Source organism: Mycetomoellerius zeteki, unplaced genomic scaffold, assembly GCF_001594055.1.
Source record: "Mycetomoellerius zeteki isolate Tzet28-1 unplaced genomic scaffold, Tzet1.0 scaffold471, whole genome shotgun sequence".
Taxonomy (NCBI): domain Eukaryota; kingdom Metazoa; phylum Arthropoda; class Insecta; order Hymenoptera; family Formicidae; genus Mycetomoellerius; species Mycetomoellerius zeteki.
In genome coordinates this window covers 974085-996846 of record NW_017257470.1, presented here as the reverse complement: position 1 = coordinate 996846, position 22762 = coordinate 974085, and the positions used below count along the sequence as shown (strand labels likewise).

General features: G+C 30.6%; 1 protein-coding gene across 2 annotated transcripts in view; it reads right to left on the bottom strand.

The window, feature by feature from the left end:
• Positions 1 to 4080: 4080 nt before the first annotated feature.
• The window catches only part of spri (Src homology 2 domain-containing protein sprint), a 30805-nt gene continuing 12123 nt past the window's right edge, over positions 4081 to 22762 (bottom strand). For both annotated transcript variants that reach the window (XM_018455163.1, XM_018455162.1), the window contains exons 3-15: positions 20888 to 21005; positions 19229 to 19417; positions 17308 to 17492; positions 16674 to 16849; positions 16308 to 16397; positions 14947 to 15530; positions 13371 to 14007; positions 11816 to 12298; positions 11040 to 11506; positions 10742 to 10873; positions 9782 to 10024; positions 8977 to 9169; positions 4081 to 4228 (exon numbers count right to left, since the gene is read on the bottom strand). In XM_018455163.1, the coding sequence (XP_018310665.1) occupies positions 4125 to 4228; positions 8977 to 9169; positions 9782 to 10024; positions 10742 to 10873; positions 11040 to 11506; positions 11816 to 12298; positions 13371 to 14007; positions 14947 to 15530; positions 16308 to 16397; positions 16674 to 16849; positions 17308 to 17492; positions 19229 to 19417; positions 20888 to 21005 (3601 nt within the window). In that variant the 3' untranslated portion in view covers positions 4081 to 4124. The remainder of the gene's footprint in view (positions 4229 to 8976; positions 9170 to 9781; positions 10025 to 10741; positions 10874 to 11039; positions 11507 to 11815; positions 12299 to 13370; positions 14008 to 14946; positions 15531 to 16307; positions 16398 to 16673; positions 16850 to 17307; positions 17493 to 19228; positions 19418 to 20887; positions 21006 to 22762) is intronic.

Here is a 22762-nt window from a genome sequence, read left to right as displayed (position 1 = left end):
AACAGTAGCCAATTCAACATAATGATTTCTTTATTGCTTACATCTTACTGCTTAAGTTTTATTACTATGACCCTTAGAGCTACGTTTTTTAAGTAACTGTAATTTAACTTAATTCCATAGAGCACAAAAGCTTGCAACATTTCCAATGTTACTACAATATTATTTACTGGAATGTTACAACATTACTGCAATATTGTTAGAATAATCCGTACTATATGGGAATTACATTTGAGTGACCTTGAGGAAGTTTTAACAATCACTCACAAATTTTTTTTTAAAGTCACTCACGATCACAAATTTTCTGCTTTAAAAATAATTCTCTGCTTAAAAAAATTTTTGTTTTTAAAGTAGAGAATTTGTGATTTTGTAACGACTGCATTTGTTTTTTCGAAAAATTATTTTTATAAGGGTTATTCAGTCTGTTTCGTTTTCGATGATCTATCCTAGATTGCATAATATTGTAAATAACCAAATATTTAGTATAATAAATAAAATAATTTAGTGATGTTAGAAATATACAATTTTCATAATCAGAATAACATAATTTTTTGTATAAAATTACACAAAATTATCAGAAAGATATTAAAAAGTAAAAATTCGTTACTTTTTAAGTAACTATAACTGCAACGTGCTATTTTTCAAAATTTGTAATTTTGTAATGATAACTAATTATTTTTTCAGAAAAAAACTATATTAGCTGGAACCATAATTAATTACTTTTACAAAGTAATTTTCCCAATCCTGCGTATATACATATGTATACAGTGCGTGTTGAAAGTTACAGAACGGCTAATTATCATAGAAAGTATTAGTATATCGAAAAATTGTTTCATACAAAAATTGCAGGGTTTCAACAAATGAATCAAATGGCAATACCCATTTGATTTTGAGTGCAAGTGTGAAGGAATTCTCAAAGTCAACTTAAAAATTTTTAATGGAAATTCCCAATTTTTATTCAATATTCTTGTAGTTAACATTAAGGAGTCTTCTGTAATTCTGAACGACTGTAATGATATTGTTACATTGGCTGCGTTCAGCAGACAAAACAGCTTTGCAACTGTTGTAAAATTCTTATGATTGGTTTATACATTTAGATCCAGTGAGGAACTAAGGGCAAGACCAATCATATTAAAGAATTTTATAACAGTTCCAAAGCTGCTTTTTCTGCTATACAAAAACCAACGCAGCCATTGTCATTGCGTTGGTTTTTGTATACTTACAGTAAAAAAGTTGCGTAACAACAATTTAACAATATCGTTAGAGTCATTAAGAGTTACAGAATAGGCCCCTAAAATTTCTTTAAAACACTACAATGATACTCCTTTTGATTAAGTATTTTGAATGAATTAACAAATTTAGATATCATTGGCATTAATATTATCTAATCGGACATCTTGAAAAACACTTAATCGAAAGATATTTATATAATGTTTTAAAAAGATCTTGATGTCAGTTACAAGAATATTAGTAAAACGTGGGAATTTCTATTTAAAATTTCAAAGTTAACTTTGAGAGCTTCTTCATACTTACGCTCAAAGTCAAATAGCTATTGCCGTTTGATGCATTTGTTGAAATCCTACAATATTTGTATGAAACATTTTTCTAATATATCAGTACTGTTACATCTTGGTAGATTTCTCTCTCCTATTATAAATATGTGTTATCTTAGGCTATTCCTAGTTAATGTTCATTTCATTTTCACTTTGGTATTTTATCTTTATTTCGAAACTTTACCTTTATTTCTTTATCATTGAATGGCATGTTTAGTTCAAACCAACAGATAGATCACGTTCATATACCTTTATCTACCCTAAAGAAGTCTAAGAATATCTCCCGATCTTTTTCAAAGAAGCCTTCTATAAAATAATAAATAATAGCGTACATTAACATTATATTGGTAATAGTATATTACATTAGCGTATATTACGTTAGCGTTTAACAGTAAAATAAAAATCTTCCCGAATGCGAGGACGAATATCTTTTTCTTCTTTTCTTTTTCTTTCTTTTTGCTTCCAATAAAATTAAATCGATTTTGGATATATGATTCGGAATGTAGTGGATTCGCCTCGCATAAGGATGTTAGTTAAGAAAGACCTTTATTATAAATTATTAAAACTCAACTATTACCTATTAAGACTATAAAGTCCGAATCTATTAAGACTCGTAGAGTGGGGAGTAGGGCTTACGAGGAGCCTTGCTGCCTTATTTCAAAGAAACAAGCGCGATATATAGGTTCTACCAAACCTTAATGAGTGTTGATTGGTCCTGAATGGACACTCCCCCACTCATTTCTAAAATATAAAAAGACCTGCCAAAAGCAGAAAATCATCAGAATCAGAATAGAAGTAGAAATCCATCTAGTACAACAGTTAGATCAAGGTGAGAACTATCCTCGCGTTCCGTCAGAAACTCACTTGTATTCCTTTCCATTGTTCTGTCATTTTATTATTTTATTAAACGAGAATACTAAATCAAATCGACTGAAACCTGCATTTTTGCTCTGCGTCTCATTCAATTATATAAAACACATACGAGTATCCAAGGTTGTTGTTACGACTGTCGCTGCCAATAAGCGTGGCCCCCGGCTTATAACACTTCTTCGGAACATTGATAATTCTTTTGTATTACCTCGATGCTTACTAAAGGCGGACAAAGACAGCAATGAAGAGATTAAGATTTTCAAATAAAATCAGCTCTCATTTCAAATCACGATCCTTTCCCTTATTTCCAAAAATTGGCGGTTATTAGATCAAAACAAACCGACAGACTCAACCCGCGAACGCGTACATACTCTCAAGAAATTGAGATGGAGATCGATATCACGTTTCCTAATTACAAGAACATTCGAAAAGCCGATCCACGCAGATTCGCCTATAAGCTTCGTAATCTTTTTGGCACCAGGTTCAAAATTACCCTTCCGCATAACTATCCAATACTTTCTAGTGAACATTTCCTAACTGCACAACTTGATCTCCGAGTAAATTGCTTAAATGCATTGACCTAAAACGGAGAAAATTTCAATAGTAACATGACGTAACAGTACTATCTACGATAATTAGTCGTTCCAGAACTTTTGACATGCACTATATGTGTGTGAGATTGTATGTGTTTCGCACGCGCTCATGTATCCTGTATATAATTGCAAACGTATATGCATTTTAAAATTATCATTTTTCGCACACACATGTACACAATTGTACGTTTTTTTTTTTACATTTGATGCAATTTGAGCAATGGTCAATTCCGTCGAGTCGATTGATGAGTTGGTTACAAATAATTTTGTTTGCAATAATGCTATAGCTGACATCAATATTTTCAATTAATATAAATGAATATGTTAACCCTCAGTAGGTGTCATATCTTTATAATATTTTGCTAAATACATATATTAAATAAAAAAATTAAATTTAAGATGTTAGAAACCGTAAACATCTATATACTTCATTTCTATTATTAACTTTTACACGTTTACATGATTTCATTAAAAAGAATCAAGATTAAAAAATGATAAGATTAAAAAAATTAATTTACTTGAAGAGAATAAGATATACATCATTACTTATATTATGTATATATATATATATATGTATATATATATAGACATTAGATAATAAGAAAATCTTATACTATACTTATCATTACTTTATTCTATCGTGTAAAAGAGTATGAAAAAGGTATATTTTAATTTTTAAAAAGATATAATTTTATATTATATTTTATTATTATTTAATGTTCTATATATAACTCAAGTTATTACACTGTATTTATCTACTGAGGATTAAAATATTTAAAAAATCAACAATTGTACACCGTATTGTTTAAGATATATTTGAACTAATTAAAAAATTTAGACGAAATTTATTTTGTTCCTTTTCTTTTCTTGATGACCATTTCATTCAATGCTAAGAGAATTTCTACCGAAATGGTTCCATCAAAAATTCTTGAATAATTAAATTGTATTAAATGACTCAATATCCAAAATTTTGAAAGAGATATTTTTGCAGAAAAAATATAGAATTTTTTCAATAAATTTCTGTTTCCAAAACGTATAATGTTTATATCTTGAAAAATATTGGCTTACGACAAAGATATCTAAAAATGAATTTTAAATTAGTAGAATACGCTTAAGAGCTGGTCTTGGGCCATGCTATCTTGGCATCGATTCGCTTATAGGCAAAAAGGCAGTGAGAGAGTTCCTGTGGGCATTCATGATCTCCAAGCAACGTTTCTAAAACAATTTCCGGTAAAAAGTAAATTATTACAAATTAATTAGGTATATTTTATAATTTAAAAATAACAATATGCAAAATATTATAGAATTAATTCATCATTATTAATGACTAGTTGACAAGTATTATCAATAATTAATGCAATAATTATCTTTATGTTAACAATGTAAGAAGAATGATAAAAATAAACATGTAACAAACAAGATCAAATGTACATTTTCGCTAATTGCAAGATATATGTAAGTACTAACTAAAGATATATGTAATATATATGTAAGTAAAAACTATTATCAATAGTTAAAATAAGATAAGAATGTTTATTTACTTATTTCATTATTTATAAATTTTACTATTGCTCAAAAAAGTCTTTTTTATGTTTTATATTAAACGAAAAATGTAATCAATTTTATACATGGTTCAACTTCTATATGAAATTTTCAGTGATCCTAATACACATTTATAAGTTAATAAAATTTATTTATTTATTCATTACCTATTTATTAACTTACATTCATTTGATTGTAAATTTTTAAATATATAGAAAAAAAAATTAAAAAGACAGAGTTGAAATTCAAGGCCTCCAGCAATTTAGCCGTTTGTCTATATACCTGCTCATAGACGACGATGTTCGTTGTCGATATTTACCTATATTAAAGCCGTCTTAAGTACAATCTTAAGCTTATTCTACAATGTGCTCTTTGTTTCCTGTTTCTTGCTTTTTACCTCTTGCTTTTTCCCCCTTTGCATAATCGTTTTATCGACAATTGTATTTCTTGTTACGTGTCTTCTGTTTCTTCCGAAATTCATTAACTTTTATCTCGGGCAACATAAAACAAAAAACCGGATGAGAAGCAAAAAGACAAAATGTAAAAAATAGCAAAAAGCAAAAAAACAGAAAACAAAAAGCACATTGTAGAATAGGCTTTAAGACACCATAAACCACACAGAACCGTATTAGAATCTTAAGACATTATTTAAAGTGGTGGAAATAAGAATGGACTATGAATACCAACCTTAGATATCTAGATTGCTGATGTTCTATCCCACATCAAAATATACTCTTCTGTAATTAAATATCGCCAAGAGCTAGTTAGAAACGAAAATATGAGGTTTTCATTTTTAATTGGCTCTTATATATATATATATATAACACAGGTAACGTAAATGCGCAATAATTTTCCCTTGAACATGACGGTATTTAATTGACTAGAATATTGTGATGTGCGATAGGATATCAATAATCTAGATATTTTAGCCGGTGTTCACAGTCAATGTTCTTATATTTAAGATTGTATTAAGTACAGTCTTCAGTATTAAATACACTTAATTAGGGTTATTCCGCGGATCAGTAATTTCTTAAATTTTTTTTAATTTTGCACTTCTCAATAGTGCTCTGGGAGTTAGAATTTTGTGACAAAGGATTTTTTTATTATAAAATTAATCAAGATATAAATAATTACAAATTTGATTACTATTTTGTGTAAAAGTTCGTAACTGTTGATAGTAATGTTAGCTGAATGATGCCCACAAAATCTGCTATGAGCCCCTAACACTAGACTTAATGTACAGCAACATAATAGTCACATTGTAGTTTTATAATAATAACGCAACACATTATAAAACTGTTATACAACTATTATATAACATCTTAAGTTACATGTTACTAATATAGCTGCAATGGGAAATTCAAGTAACATGGACGTAGAATGTTACGCACACCGTTATATTATCTGTTATATTCCATTATATGGTTGTATATTTGTGTTTGCTGGGTAGATATTTTGTGAACAATATTAGTATTTTTTCGACAAGAATCAATATTTTTACTCTCAATACAATATAAATAATAACAATGCGGAATACTACACTGACAAACAAGTAGAAATATCGATTCTTGTCGCAAAATATTATCTATCTTTCTAAATAGGAATAAGTATGAACAACCTCCAAACTGTTCATTATTTGTTCTCATAAGTTATACTTAACACCATTTACAAGAAATTTCAAGTGATAACAATAATGTTTTTAAAGTATGCAATGTGTTAGAGAGAGAGTATAATTCTTGAAGAACTTGAAGATACAATTAATAACTAAACTGCGGATTTTTATGCAGTAACATTTATTTGGATTTAGGTAATAATAACAAAAAATCTTTAACTGAATTAACAATTTTAAATTATTTAATAGATGCATATCGAGATATGCAAAATGCATGTACAAAAAATATGCATTATTTATGCAGCATATATGCACGATATGCAAAATAAATACAGATAATATGCACTTCATTTAAATTAACTTCATTTAAATTAACATGCATAATCAGTGATTAGTAATCAGCCGAATTTCTTCCTGCGGAATGTCATTCTAGATTTGTACTAGAGCTTGTGATAAGTCTGAGATTGACAGGCTATCTTGCCAAATACCTTAACACGCGTTACTGAAATTTACATATACGCAGAAACACGATGTGCAAAATCTATCTAGCAATCTCGCCGTGGTGCATATTCGGTAATGCAGATAATGTCGATAATAAATGTCAAAAATGCGAGGACTACTTTAAAGTGCTGCAACTTTGCGAAAAAAAATCACAGCCACTCGTTTTTTTTCTTTTTAAATTAAAGGACGTCAATTTGATGATTTTGACGTCGAGTCGACATCGATTCGATGTCGATTCCATTGTCATTTCTCACTGGGTGATCAGTATTATAATCCTGATATAGTTCTACTATATACCTACTTGAAAATTACATAGAATATGTAAAGTTTATGCAAATAATATGATTGATCTATGTAAAATATTCAGTCAAGCATTTTTGTATAAATATCCGCATTAATAATAACTTTTACTTCCTTAGACATGCACACTGTACATACATACTACATTTTATAATATTTATATATCCATTTTTCACTTTACTTTTTACTTTAAATTATCTTTTTACTTAATCTCGACTTCTCTTTCCATTTCAATTAAGGTAAACGTTCCAGTGATCGGATTTATACAAAGCTATTTTTTTCTATTATTTATTAATCTCTTTTATATTATTATTAATCTCAAATGCTTTTAAATAAATACATATTATAATTTAATTATAATTTGTAAGAATAATTAAATTATAATGTTATAAAAAAAGTATTCAAGATTAATAATAGTGAATTTTTGTAATCAGGATATAAGTACATACGTACGTGACCGGTTACTTGCGCACTATATTTTGAATACAAACGCAATAACATTTTTGCAGTCGGATAAATTCAACTGCAAACACGTCAAACGCGACAATGCTAGAAGTCACTATAATCTAGAAGTCACTATAATCTATAAGTTATTTTCCAAATGATATATAACGCACATGTCAAAAGTCGCGCCCATGAGTTTGGACTTCAGGCTAATTTTTTAGGCAACGCTAACTACCCTCCCCCCCTCGGTCTACCACTAAAGGCTCGATGTCTGAATCGCTGATCGTGCTATGGCGTAAACATAAAATGTGTTATACACTTTTACGTACAATATATAAATGCGATTATAATAAAATATAACCATCATTATAACTATTTATGTAATCTTATGGTCTGACGAACAGGTCAGATTTTCACAAACTAAGTATACCATATAAGGTATAATCTAGTTGTGTAATATTACGATATGTTTATTGTTAAACAATATACACATTAGAAAACAAAACTTTTTTGCAATGTTCATATTTTTCCGCATAAATTAAAAAAAAAAGAATTACAAAAGGAGCTAGCATTATTAACAGAGTTATGAATTTTTATACAAAAAGAAGAGTCAAATTTTTAATTATCTCAATTAACTTTTTCATTGCAAAAATCCTTTAGCACAAAATTCTATTTTCCAGAACACTACCGATGTGCAAAATTTTTAAAATTTCTGAGAAATGACTGATCCGTTTCACGTAGAATAGTCCATTAGTATTTTAAGATATTAATTAAGATGATACATCTTGAAATAATTATAGACTATGAATATCGACTTATGAGCAGGTTAGATAATAGGATAGAAGATTTCGGGAGGCCTGCTTTCTTCCTTTCTGAACATTTTTTTAAATTTGGAATTAAGTAAATATAAACTAATAAATATGTATTAAATAGATAAATAAATTTTATTAATTGATGAATTGATCAAACCAAAAAGAATCATTAAACTGCTTATAATTATTAAAATTATTTGTTTTGAACACCAATAACAATAAGAAAAAATTTTATCATTAAATATAAAGATATACACAAATGTTCACTTGGCTTTTTTATTTAAAAATGTATCAGTATTTTTCTTATAGTTCTAAAAGAATCGCAAATAATTTTAACAATTATAACAAGTTTAATAACTCTTTTTCACTTGCAAATTTTAACAAATGCGAAAAAAAAGTTGGAAAAACAGCGTTCGATCCGAAACCTTCAGTATTCTGTAAGTTTAACCTGTTCGGCCATGCTTATTGCTTGCAACTCAATTTTACAATCTGAGTACATAAAGCACATAAAAATTTTAAATAACGATTTCTTGCAAACTATTGCGCACTGACAACAGTTTCTCTATTGTGAATTAGTGGAAGAAGAATAGTGTAACATATTAAAAGTTTAATAATGTCAAAGCTTGATTCTCTCTATGAAAGTAATACAAACAGTTCCGTCATTACTTTCCAGATGTTAAGTTGAACCATATATGTGATCTATGATGTAATATCTCTCATATTAAATTAATTTCTATATTAAATGCACTTACCTTCTCCTTGTACCAGCTTAAAAAGCCCATAATCCTGAGGATTTGTGCATCTAATCTTATGCGCAAGAATACGGCAAATTTCTTTAGTATTCATGTTGGGTCTCACTGGGAGTGTTCTAGTATTTAAGGAACCGTGCAATTCATCTGGTACTAAAATCCGCAATACAGATGAACAATCCGGCGTTCCACATCCCTAAAAAAAATGATATCCCCATAAAAATATCGAATTGAATTTGATACTTTCATAAATTTTCTAAAAAAACTCAATTTTATTTGTATAGTAATTAAAAATAGTATTTTAGCACTAACAAGAAAAGGTACAAAAATATCCTTTACCAATTTTAATAAAATTTGATGATTTTTTGTAGAGGAAATAAGAATATTCGATACAAACAACGTTCTTATATTTTTCACTAAATTTTCAAGATATAGTACAAATATAATAATTGTCATATTATATTTATTTAAAAATATAGCTGCTTCCAGCATGAAATTTTCTGTTTAGGAACTCAAGTCCGAAATAATGATTTATGAGTAAATTACATTGCTTCAATTTTCAATATTTGTCTCAACTTACACTTGCTGTTTTTTGATATGTTCTTACGAAGAAATAAGTTTCAATCGCATATTACATGTTATCCAATCTTTGAAATCATATAAAACATTTTATTTTAAAGCAATGATATGAGATCAATTGCTCTTACTTGACTTTACATTTAAATAGATATTATAATAATTATTTGTTATCTATATTAACTTAATCCGATTCATAAGAGATATACAATTAGCAATATTTATTACTTACGTTTAATGGAGACGTGGTGCTCTGATTGGATTTAAAGGTCTTTAAAACGTGCACTGCACTCGATAATGTTGTCAGGTAATAGCCGCCTTCGCCACTCAAAAGAGAAGCATGTAGCAAACCCCACATGTACTCAGCTTCGACCTCCGCGTCCACAACCTTTCCCCGTACTAAAATCCAGATTACCAACGGTAGAAGATCGTCGGCGCTCAGTCTAATATGTTTGCCCAAGTTAGCTTCCTTCACCTACGAAATTATAATTAAGCAAATCTATAGTCGTCTGTTTTACGACTGAACGTTTATAACTTTATGTCGCAATTACTTTTTTCTTCTTTTACAGATTTGAAAATCCTTTTCCGGGATTAAAGTATACACAATAATACGTGTCTATGGAATTTATACCGAAAGCAAAAAGAAATTGTTTAAATTCAGATTTTTTTACCGTTTCTTATAATGCGTTCAAAAATAAGATTCGGCTACTGCCAGTAAAAGAAGTAATGCAGGGTCTACAATAGAAGTCGTAGCAGTCGTAGGGTCTTAAGTCGTAAAAAATTGACCAATCACAGTTGATTATTCTTCTCATATTCACTGTGATTAGTCAATTTTCTACGACTTAAGACCCTACGACTGCTACGACTTCTATTGTAGACCCCGTATAAAGCATTATAGAAGTTACTAATGTTGCGTTTCGTATCTCTTACCAGTAAAAGCCAGTAAATCAGTTGATATGGAAATTTCAAGTATTACGCTTTATCATGTAATACATAATGCATAATACATTATAAGTATATTCATATTTGTACATAGTACAATATATAACATATTCAGTAATTTGTATAAAAATAACAATAAGATAAAGGAAACAAAAAGATTGACAAGTATTAAAAATATTTTTGAAAATATCGTTATGATTACGTTTCTACAAACAATAACACGGTTGAAGAAAATTATAGAAAAACTTACGGAGTTGAAAATAGCTGAGATGGCTGCCAATAAATGCTCTAGTTTGTCAAGTGGAGAATCGGCTCTCTGCAATCGCTCGATGCATTTGAGAATTCGCTCCAGATTCTCTTCAGAAGGGGGTATGATCTTCGACTATATACGCAAAACATTTGAAATTTAATAAGTTCAATCGTTCTTTTTCATAATATAATATAAATTTTATGAATTTCATGAAGCTATTTTGGTGCTTTCTAAAGTTCTCAATATTTCTTGATATAAATGTATTGTATATAATCTATATTTGGAAAAATTTACTCACCTGAACACCAAGATCATGAATGGTCTTGCCCTGGGCATGCTGAATGTTTTCTGCTAGGGTTTGCAACGCCCCAGTGGCGAAAAAATGTTCATTAAACAGTCGGCACACATGTTCTCGAAGGGGTCGCACCACCAGACCCATCATCACATCCTCGAGAATCGCATCAAGATTCAAAAATTCGTTCGGTCGTAATTTCAGTCGCTCTTTTTCCACTTCCTTCTCGAATTCGCGTTCGCCATGTTTTACCAGATAATTCTTCATACCCGACATAAACTGGCGCATATTGCGCATTACCACATGCGGAATCGCTTCCTTGCTCTCTTGCGTGCATTGAATGAAGTTGTCGATATTTTGCGAAAAAGTTGTAGTCTTATCTGCTGCAAGTTGAAGAGCGTAAGTTCTAATAGATGCCCCAGTCGCATTTAGCTGGTCACGATTTTTTGAAAGCACTTGCACTCGTGGTGGTACTGTAAAAGAGTTTCGTTAAGTTATAGAATTTCTTGGAAAGGGGGGAGGGGAAATAATGGGTCATATTTTATATAGTTATAATATTTTAATATACGATTCAAAAATTTATGTTAAATTTAATTTAACACATTCTACGTATCCTAAACGATGCATCCAAATTTTTATGTTAATTTAGCACAAGATAAATATGTCATATAAAGTAATACAATATTATGTAAAAATTAACACCGAGAAGGTAGCACTTTGACGCAATTTAAAAATAAACTTTCTCTGGTAGAACTATAATAGAACATTCTATTAAAACATACCGATAAATTCCCAGCTAGAATCTATCGCCCAAGAAGTGTCATTAAACACCTTGGTCCTGATCTTTGGTGGTTGAATAGGCTTCGCTCGGGGAATCTTTTTTGTCTCCTTAGTTTGAGCCAATCTGTTCGCTAGGTTATCGACTGACGACGATATTAATGGCGTCTTGTCTTCTATCTCTTCGGATGGCTCCTCCCAGCAATTAATAGGATGCAATTGATTAGCATTATTTTCTGTCGGAATTTGTAACCAACTTGGTTCGCTATGTCGATAATTGTTTATCACCGAATTATTTTTGATTGGTCGTCTTCTCGGAATTATAATGACATTTTGAACAATGGTATCAGCTGGTTCCGCATAGAAAGGACTGCTCTGTTTAGATTCGGGGGTTTGAGGACTATTGCTCTCTGACTTTGCTAAAACAAGGCCCAATTTGTTTCTTGGAGGTGATACCATACTGGGACTATTCAATGAGTTGGCACTGCCTGCAAAAAAGATTTTTAATCTCAAATTTTTTAAAAACTTTAAAGAAACAATTTTTAATATTAAAAGTTTCGGTAATTGAAAAAAAGGAACATTTAATAATTTTAATATAATATTTTCCTACATAATATCCTTATCATTAAACAAAATTTAAAAGCAATAAAACAATAAATAAAAATAAATATTATATTTGCTTTAATAATCCTTATAAATATTAAAATCTTATTAATGTAATTGATAAAAGATATGCAAAATTTTTGGAAAACTCTTAAGGATTTGGCTGAAACTTGGCACAAACTTTTCTTATTAGTGTCTACATATTCATGATAACATCAAAATTTATGCCAAATGTATCATTGGTACCAAATTACCTAAAGTGAGCGTTGCCGTCCGAGAGGCCCTTAGGGCGTAATAGAAACCTGTGGAAGCTATAGAAGTGTTGGAGATGGCTCACAAAGAGATAAAATGTGTCTGAAGTAGATCTGCTAAACGTAAGCCAGACACAGTATGTTAACATTTTAAAAAGCATATTAGGCAAGCAAGGCTAAAACACGAATATGGAACGTTGATTAAGTGCCACAAACATTTCTCCTTCTCTAGATTTGAGATTATATTTGTACTAGAAAGATATCTAGGGATTCGTCGTCGACTCAACAACTCGTCATAATTGGCTTTTTTTGCGCCCTCATAATTTGGTAGTCCAGGGAGGAGTCATTCCGAAGAGAACTAAGCACTCTATTGTCTCACTCGACTTCCTCTGCCAAGACATCACGGTTCCAAAGCCCACTTGCCTTCTTTGGTTAATTTTTAGTGGACATATCATATGCCCACTATGATTAATTTGGTACCAAGGATACATTTGGCATAATAATTTAGTGTTACCATAAGTATCATTGAGACCCTCTAAGCAACTTTTGTGCCAAGTTGAGTCAAATTCTATGAGTTTCCCAAAATTTGTTCTATTTTACATGGTCTTTTTTTTTATATAATTATAAAAAATTTTTTCTTTGAATTAATTTTAATATTAAGCTGTTTTATATATATCTTTTATATAACAATCTAATAGACTCTTACAAACTCTAGATAGCAGATCAGGTTGTTTTCCTATATTAGTCTCTTCTGGCGAGTTCTGTTCAGGACTCTTCATCTCCGGAATAGGTTTAAAACTACTAAATTCTGAATTCGTCTTTTCTTTATATCCCATTTTATCGTTTTTTAGGATAAATCCGTCATTCTTTAAAACCATTTGTTCTTGTACTGGAAACTTTTCAATGGTAAGACTTTCGGATTCTTTGGGACTCATCAAACCGTCATTTGAATTTCTCACACAATTCGAAATGCAGGCGACACTGGTATTTTTCAATTTATCATTCCAGGTCGACTGTGTTGATTGATCAGTTGTGTTCCAGATGTCTTCATAATCGGAAATCTTATCGGCCGGTGAACTGCAGTAATATGAGTTCAAGATGTCCGATTCCTGATAGTGTTGAGAGTTTTTCCGGTTCTCGCGATCTCGTCGTTTTTTTAATTTGCTGGTGCTAGAAGGAGTAATTGGAGAGAGCACATTGGGTGTTTTTGGTATCAGCTTCGAAGTAGGAGATAAAACTGGAGTAATAGGCGAAAGAGGCGATTTAATGGAAAAATTGGAATTGAGAGATTTATCAGATTGAGGACTCAATAGTGACGTGTTCGGATCCGACGGTGTGTTTTGCTGTTGACAAACAGAGAAAGAGACAGAGAGAAAGAGAGATGAAATGGTTGCGACTATTTCAATGTAGTATAGATAAATGATTTATTCTTTAGTTATTAATTACCTTAATTTATATAGCAATAACAATAATCAATATAAGACATATTGCATTATAATAAATACACATAAAATATGTGTATTTATTATAATGCAATATGTCTGTAAAATTAGATACAATTAATTACGTTAAAAGTTTAAAATTAAATAGAAGGTATGAGATAGAATGAAAACACGTCGACATAAAAAATAAGCATATTATAAAAAAATTTATTATACTAAATTAAGTGAAAATGGTCCGAGAAGTTCACCAACTGAGTGAAAAAGGCCATATTAAAGCAAATCTTAGGGCCTAATAATAAACATCTTCAAAACACTATAAATAATTTATTACAAAAAATATCACCTCAGCCGGAATTCGAACCTGAATTTTCCGAATTTCATAAGGGCGTTTTACTGATTTGATCATCGAGGCATGTAGTGATATTAATCATAATAACTCAGTTATTGTGATTAATAACTCAATTAATCATAATAAATCAGTATATATAGGAAAAATATCTGTTTTAGATGACGTAAACAATATTAAGTAAAAGTGGACCAAAAAATTCAACAAAATGAGCGAAGAAAATCATATTCGGTCAAGGCGAGTTCAATTTAAGTCTGTGTTTCAAGACAAATAATTGGCACGCAATTTGTTTGAACTGAAAATTGTAAACATTCACGCAACATCATTAGGTACTAAGACTGATCTTGACTGAATATGACCTTCACTTATTCGTTATTATATTATAATTAATTTTTTTTTAAATGAGAAACGGTGTGTTATTAAATTAAAAACTTGTTAAAAACGATTTTAATAATTATAAAATTTTATAGAAAAATGCGCTTTTTAAAATTTACCTGTGAAGTGTTCAAACCGCTGCCTTGGTTTATATTGAATGTCACCGTCGTAGTTACAGTAAAGTTATTCTGATTCTGACTAATGCCAGATTTGGCCCATCTTGGTGGAGGCGGTGGCGGTGTCTTCATATTTTGCCTAGCTCCTTGATTCTCAGTAATGATATTCCTATTATCCGCTAATTCTGGTGATGTGAGGCACGATAGGTTATTTTGATGAAAAGTCGAAATGGATGTGAACTTCCTTGCACTCTTAGTAAATTCAACCGTTGTCAATTTTGGTGTATCCAGACTGTTTTTTAGATTGTCAAAATTCCTAGTGTCCTGTCTAGGATTCAGAATATTATTTTCCACATTATAAATCACCGGCGAAGGACAACGCACACTTTGCACAAGATTTGGCGAGATCAATTTGTGAGATAGTTTGTCATCTGATAACAAAATTCGGTCCCTTTTGGTATTATTCAAAGGTTCATTGAAGGTTGTTAGATCGAGAGTGTTCGGCGGAGTTGGACGCGGCTGACGTGGCAACGATGATACAAATTTTGAAGTGATCGCATTGACAGTATTTGTCGGAGAAGGGGTATCTACATGTAAAAATTGATTAAATAGATTAGATTGAAACTATTTTAGGATTTTTTTTAGAGAAATTTGTCTTGTCTTTGACTTTTAAGAACTATGATAACTTCAAAAAAAAATATAAATCGAAGATGATAGTAAGAAGAATTTATATTAAATATCATAACCAATGTCGATTATTGCTTTCCTTTAAACTTAATTATTTATTACTTCATCATTATACTACCTGTATAATTTATTTTTATAGTATATACTAAATTATTCATTTTTATAGTATATACTAAATTATTGATTTCTTTATCATATTATCATTTCTTTATGACATTATCTTACAGACAGGATTTTCAAATCTATTCTATATATATTGTTTAATCTTTAACATATTGTAGTTCAAAAAATAATTTATCCACATCCAATATGCATATTTATATACACACAAATGTGATTGTGTTACGTTTAACATATTATATTTACTTTTTAAAAAATATAAAATTGTATATATATGTGTATACAGTGCAAAATATATTTAAAAGTATTAAAATATTATTCATACATACATAAGTAGATACACATATACATACTTACTAAATGTGGAATTAGAACACAGAATCAAAATTTTATATAAAAAAAAAAACAATTAAAGTAAAAAATGTCTTAGATTAAATTAATAAAAAATAAAATCATCAAATTTCAATTAAAAAATAAAACTTGATAATAATCACTATATAATGGATTCAAAAAAACGTGTTGTAAAAATAGAAAAAAATAGAATGTCAATATCTTACGTATATTGTGGAACAATATTGGGGCCAGATTAAGCACTATACTTTCCGGCGTATTCACGTTATTATTCTTGTTAATATGGCCATTGTTATCTGCAGAAAAAGATATTATGTTATAAATATTTCTGTTTATAATTTTTAGCTTTGGAAGCTATTTGGGAGTAATATAAATCTTTAACACGCATTTAATCAATAAACAAAAACAGCAAATATTTAATTTACAATAAAACTTGTAATTATTAAAAAAATCGCTTTTTATATTGGAAAATTATTTTAATTTTATTTTTGAATTTTCTCTTTTAAAGAATATTTATTATGTCTCACTTATTTTAAAATTATTTATGTGAATTATTATTAGAAAAAACTCACCCCCATGAAAACTACAAAGACTAGACGTATTGCTGCTACTGCTTTCTGGTTGCTTCGGATTCGCCATTGGATATCGCCAAAATTCTTGGCCTAGCAATGCCAGCGATGATAATTGTTGTCTATTTTTTGCCTCTCGCATTGCTCTCGGTAAAGTCAATTGCACTGGCAATTCATCACTGCTTGTCAAACAGTAAATATAGATAAATTCAAATTTAACAGAATTGAATTTGTGGTATATGAGTACACACGGAATTGTTTTAGCACTAAAGATCCAAGTTTGACCGTTTAGCCTTTGTTTTTTGACTATTGTGTGAATTCAAGTTATTATTTATTATTATTATTTAAGTTAATAATATTACACAAACATTATATATAACGATCTCATGAATCATTTAAAATCATTTTAATGTTTATCAACATGATAAACATAACTTAGTAAGAATTCAATAGCGGTACCTTTTATTACTTTTTAATAAAATATAATTAAAATCACGATTTGTGATGAATGAATTTTATAGATGTGAGATTATAAAGATGAAAAAGGTGATAATTTATCACATAAACATGTCTATTTGTTATTTCTGGGGTAGAAATCCATATATAAATAAAAAAAAAGAGAAAAGAAAGCACTTACCAACATTGGGAATAGTGAGCAATCAGCGAGGGGATATTTTCAAATCTATTCTCGCTCGTTTCCAAACTTAGTTTGCCCTTGTTGGCCTGGATCAGGTAATGCTCAACATAGGGTCCTTTTCCAACAGGTAATCTTACTGAGAGAGCCATTGTATTGCCTTGGCTTGATTGTCTCACCACAAAATTCTGCAACAAAAAAATGTTTAAATAAACAATGATTTAAGCCTTACACACAACAGAAGTACTAGGAATAGAAGTAAATATTAAATACTAAAAGTTATAGAAAAGTATAGAAATAGAAATTAAACGTTAATAAAAATTAAGCGTTTAATCTCTATTCCTTTCATTTCTCTAATATGGAACATTATTTATTAAGTGATCCACCTAAATTTTTAAAGTTTGAATTCCGCGCGCATATAGGCCTCCCGTGATTGGTTGGTAAGTTATATCCCCTATCCTTTGCTGCTATTATGCACAATAGCTCACAGTCTTTCCACAGTTTCTATCATGGGTTGCGTTCGAAAACATCATCCAAGTGCCTCCGTGTATCGTTTTATCCTTGTTGTTCATCCAATGTTAAATAAGGATAAGATGATACTCGGATGATATTTCCGAACTCAGCCATGCTGAGCCATGCTAGGATTTACGAGTAAAGCGCTCCCCCCCTCCCTCCATTGTCGCTATTATGATCGTCGTTGCATAACTTCTCTATATAAAGCACGAGGTTTGACAGAGACAATTTTTACTAAATTGTCGTAACGCGCATAAGATCATATTTTTAAAGCAGGTATGTGATAAAAATCAATCTTTTAAGTACAACCCGCTGTATCGTGCTATGTATATAGAGCGAGTTTTTTAATTCATCGATTGATGAATCGCATTATGCGCAAATGTATAAATTTTATTCCGTAAAATTGCATTTGCGTTCCTTTGCTGCTATTATGCACAATAGCTCACTTTGCGTCTTTCCACAGTTTCTATCATGGGTTGCGTTCGAAAACATCATCCAAGTGCCTCCGTGTATCGTTTTATCCTTGTTGTTCATCCAATGTTAAATAAGGATAAGATGATACTCGGATGATATTTCCGAACTCAGCCATGCTGAGCCATGCTAGGATTTACGAGTAAAGCGCTCCCCCCCTCCCTCCATTGTCGCTATTATGATCGTCGTTGCATAACTTCTCTATATAAAGCACGAGGTTTGACAGAGACAATTTTTACTAAATTGTCGTAACGCGCATAAGATCATATTTTTAAAGCAGGTATGTGATAAAAATCAATCTTTTAAGTACAACCCGCTGTATCGTGCTATGTATATAGAGCGAGTTTTTTAATTCATCGATTGATGAATCGCATTATGCGCAAATGTATAAATTTTATTCCGTAAAATTGCATTTGCGTATAATGCGAGTGATCAATCGATGAATTAAAAACTCGGCCATATCAGGTAATGGTAAACGTGACAAAGAGAAAAATGAACAACAACGATAATCTAGAATTTCCTGAAACAAATAAAATGTGCAAATTTTTAGAGAAACAATTTCTTTTGTCTACAATACAGAAATTAAATCTTTCTTTTGATAAAAAAGTTTTTATTGGATTCGAGGAATAGATGATGATTTATACCCTTTGTAGTTCTGATATTATTGGATTCAGCGACCTCAAAAACTATAATACTGAAATCATAACAGAAATCTAACGAACTTTTTTACACACATTGCAACGGTGGTACGGAAATCTCATTTTCCTACACTGCGAAGAGGTTAACATCGTAAAATCGGTGCCACTCGTTATTTTTGTACATAAATAATTATCAAAATAAAATTAAGAATGAATAAATGTCAAGAATAAGAATTTATTAACTTCCAATATATAATAATAAGAATAGAGAAGTTCACTGATCTATCAAGCCCTGCACTTACCCCTTCCTCTTTGCCCTGTAACAAATGAAAGGCCCCGGCTCTCTGGATATCCGGCAAAAACCAGATTGGGTGAGAGCGTATAAGCCTTTCAATTAGGGAAATATCGCAAGCCACTTCACTGCCAGAATCTTCCATAGATCTTGAAGATACTTCCGAAGTAGCCGATTCTTCTGATAACGATTCTTCGCTCTAATAAAAAAATGTTACTATATTAATATAATATATGTAAATAAAATAATAACATCATTATATGTCAGAACAGAATAAACATTTAGCTTTATAAAAAAAATATTAAAGTTAAAAGATTGTACAATTTTGTACAAAATATGTCCTTTTAAACAGATTTTTTTCACTTATGTTCTTTATTTATTATTTTCTATTTAAAAAATGCTATTTGTTAAAGAAAAAGAAATAGAAATTAAATTCGTCGTATTTCATATTAAACGCTCTTTTGAATATCGCAGTCACATTCAATTGTTTATTATCAATTTTTTTTCTCGTTCTTCTAAATCAGAGCTGTCCAAGGTCGGTGTTTTTTTAGCTTGAAATCGAAACATGTCGGTATTCGCACCTATTATCGTTCTGCTCCTTTACTTCATTGCTGTTTTGTCATAGCGTGCGACGCTTGGTCTCAGGGACGACACTAGTTTGAAATCATTAAAAATTTTTAACCTATGTCTTTCACTATGTTTAAAAAAGTATTTTTTTATTCATATTTTTATAATTAAATATACTATAAATAATAGTATCTTATAATATTAGTAACAATACTTCTAAACATAGTGAAAGACACAGGTCAAAAACTTTTAACGATTTCGAACTAGTGTCCATGAGACCGAGCATCGCGCGCTACGACAAAACAGCAATGAAATGAGGAGTATGAACGGTAATGGGCGTGAATACCGACACATTTCAATTTCAAGCCAAAAAACACCGACCTTGGACAGCTCTGTTCTAATTCTAAATTATCAACAAGGATGCGTTCCAAAATTAACTTTGATAAACTTCAGAAGTTATAAAATTGAAAGAGAGAGAGAGAGAGAGAGAGAGAGAGAGAGAGAGAGAGAGAGAGAGACGTATAGGTTAACTAAGATAGTACACATTTTAGAATGTATATGCTATGTTTTATACATGTATGTTATGCATCATGGCAGTAGAAATAAATAAACGCTCCTTCTCAAAATATGTAAATCTCTTTTATTGTTCCAAACTATGAATTCTAATCTGCCAGACATCATAAAGATAAATAAGTAAACAAGTTAATTGTTTATAAAATAATCGTTTATATATGTTTACATGTTAGTAAATATGTTAATATATTTATAAATTTATAATCTTGAAAGTAACATGAAAATAACATTGATTCACTTTATTTTCCATTTTTATAACACTTTTTTGCGAAAAAGAGTAAAAAAATATATACTTACAAGGAAAGGGACGCAACTGATTAAAATCGAAGGGAGACAGTTGCGTCTCTTTCTTTGTTAGATCATATTGTATATTTATGTATCCAAAATAGATTAAATTTTACTCTTTCTTAAAATTTTTACTGCATCCATATAAATATTTGGAGAAGTCTAATACTTTTTGTAATTATGTAACTTACGATTAAGGAAACATTAGAATACTTTATATTGTCTTTCGTGCCTAACAACTCACCTGTACATGATGTAGCTGCATCGGTTGATGCTGCAGCGAATTTGACGGTGGAGTGCTCGGTGAAATCACTTGAACAGTCTCATGCTGTTGCAGATACGGTTCCAAGAAGACATCACTCCTGCAACAACAAAGGAGAGAAAAAGAATTACAATTTGTCACTTACTTAGATTATTTTACGACGTAGAAATAGTCATGTTATGGAAACAGCACAAAGTAATATTTGTTTTTCCGTGTTGGAAAGCCCCCTTCTTCACTGCTCGTACACCCAAATAGAACCAGACATTATAATACCAAAATGATGTCAAAATGACTCCAAAATATCATTTACGATTCATTTTAATATCATTTTGACATTATCGATGATGCCGGCACTCTATGCTCTTCCCATTATGCTGCCTATATATGCGCGAACCAATAATTTTTTCTCATCGGATAGAATATGCATTATTTTTTTATATTGATAAAACAATGAATAGGTGATAGAAATAGTGAAAATTAAAGATTTCTTAAAGAAAAAGTACATTTTATTTTCTGCAAAAGAATGATTTTTAAAAATTCCCGCATTGCGCTTCGCCGCGGGGTAGCGACCCAGTATTATCAGCTAACCTTAGCATTAGAATCCTATATATAAAGAGAAGCGACATTGACGTTCGAGTTTCTGATTGGCAGTCTGATATGTATTCTGATTGAGTATCCTCTCCTAAGTGAAGCAGCCATATTGTGACCGCAGCTGTTTACACAGCTGATACACGTGGCCGTCGACCACGTTGTTTGCACTATTTAATGCGTTATATAAGCCTTAAGTAATAAAAGTTGGTCAATTTTTTACGGCTTAAAGCTTAAAATATCTATTGTAGATCTAAAGTAATGAAATACTTTAGAGCTCACTCCGCTAACGGAGTCAACGGAGTACAATGTTGGTGGTTGGAGTATGTTTATGTTTACGACACTGGAGTGGTCGAAACATGGCGGCGTAGGGAGTGATGGTAGGGATCCGATCTGATGGTGGGAGTTCGATGTCGCTTCTCTTTATATATAGGATTGTACTAAGGCCGGAATCAGACTACGCATTGAAGATTGAGGTTGAAGATTGAAGATTGAAATTTGACCAATAAGGACAAAGAAATTTTAGCTCCTTTCATTTCGATTGGTCAAATTTGAATTTTTCAATCTTCAATCTCAATCTTCAATGCATAGTCTGATTCCAGCCTTAGCATTAACTCATGTTCGTGTACATATATGCTAGATTCAGTGGATGCATTCAGAACGACAACCGTTCACTGGGTGCATTTGATTGGCATATTCCGTTAGATCTAAAAATATAGACCAAACAAATACAATGGGTGCATTCAGTACTACAACCGCTCATTGAGCGCTTAGTAAGCTCTTACATCAAATCGGCATATTCCGTTAGATCCTAAAATATAGACCAATCAAATAAAAGAGCTCATTGAGCGCTCAGCTGAGTGAGTGGTTGTCGAACTCACCCAATAGGCGCATTCAACTGACTCAACAGTTGAATGAGCGCTCGCTGCTATTGATATAAGTTGTGTTCCGATAGCTGTGTCGAAAATTTTCTTTTTAGACCAACAAGGTTGGTAGCGCTGTAACTAATAGCTGTGTTCCGTAAGAGATCAGCTAACACCGTAGTTTGCATTTGCTTTATCGGCTTGTCCAGAAAAGAGGTTAATTTTTACTTTTATAATGTATAGTTGATTATTTATTATTATACATATTTATTGAAATATGATTTAAGCAATATGAAACGAATATTGGACTGATGAGAATAAATTTAATTAAATAAAGGAATCCTATATTCGGTCATGCAATATGTAGAATCAGAATGTTATAAATTCACAAAGAATTATGTATTTA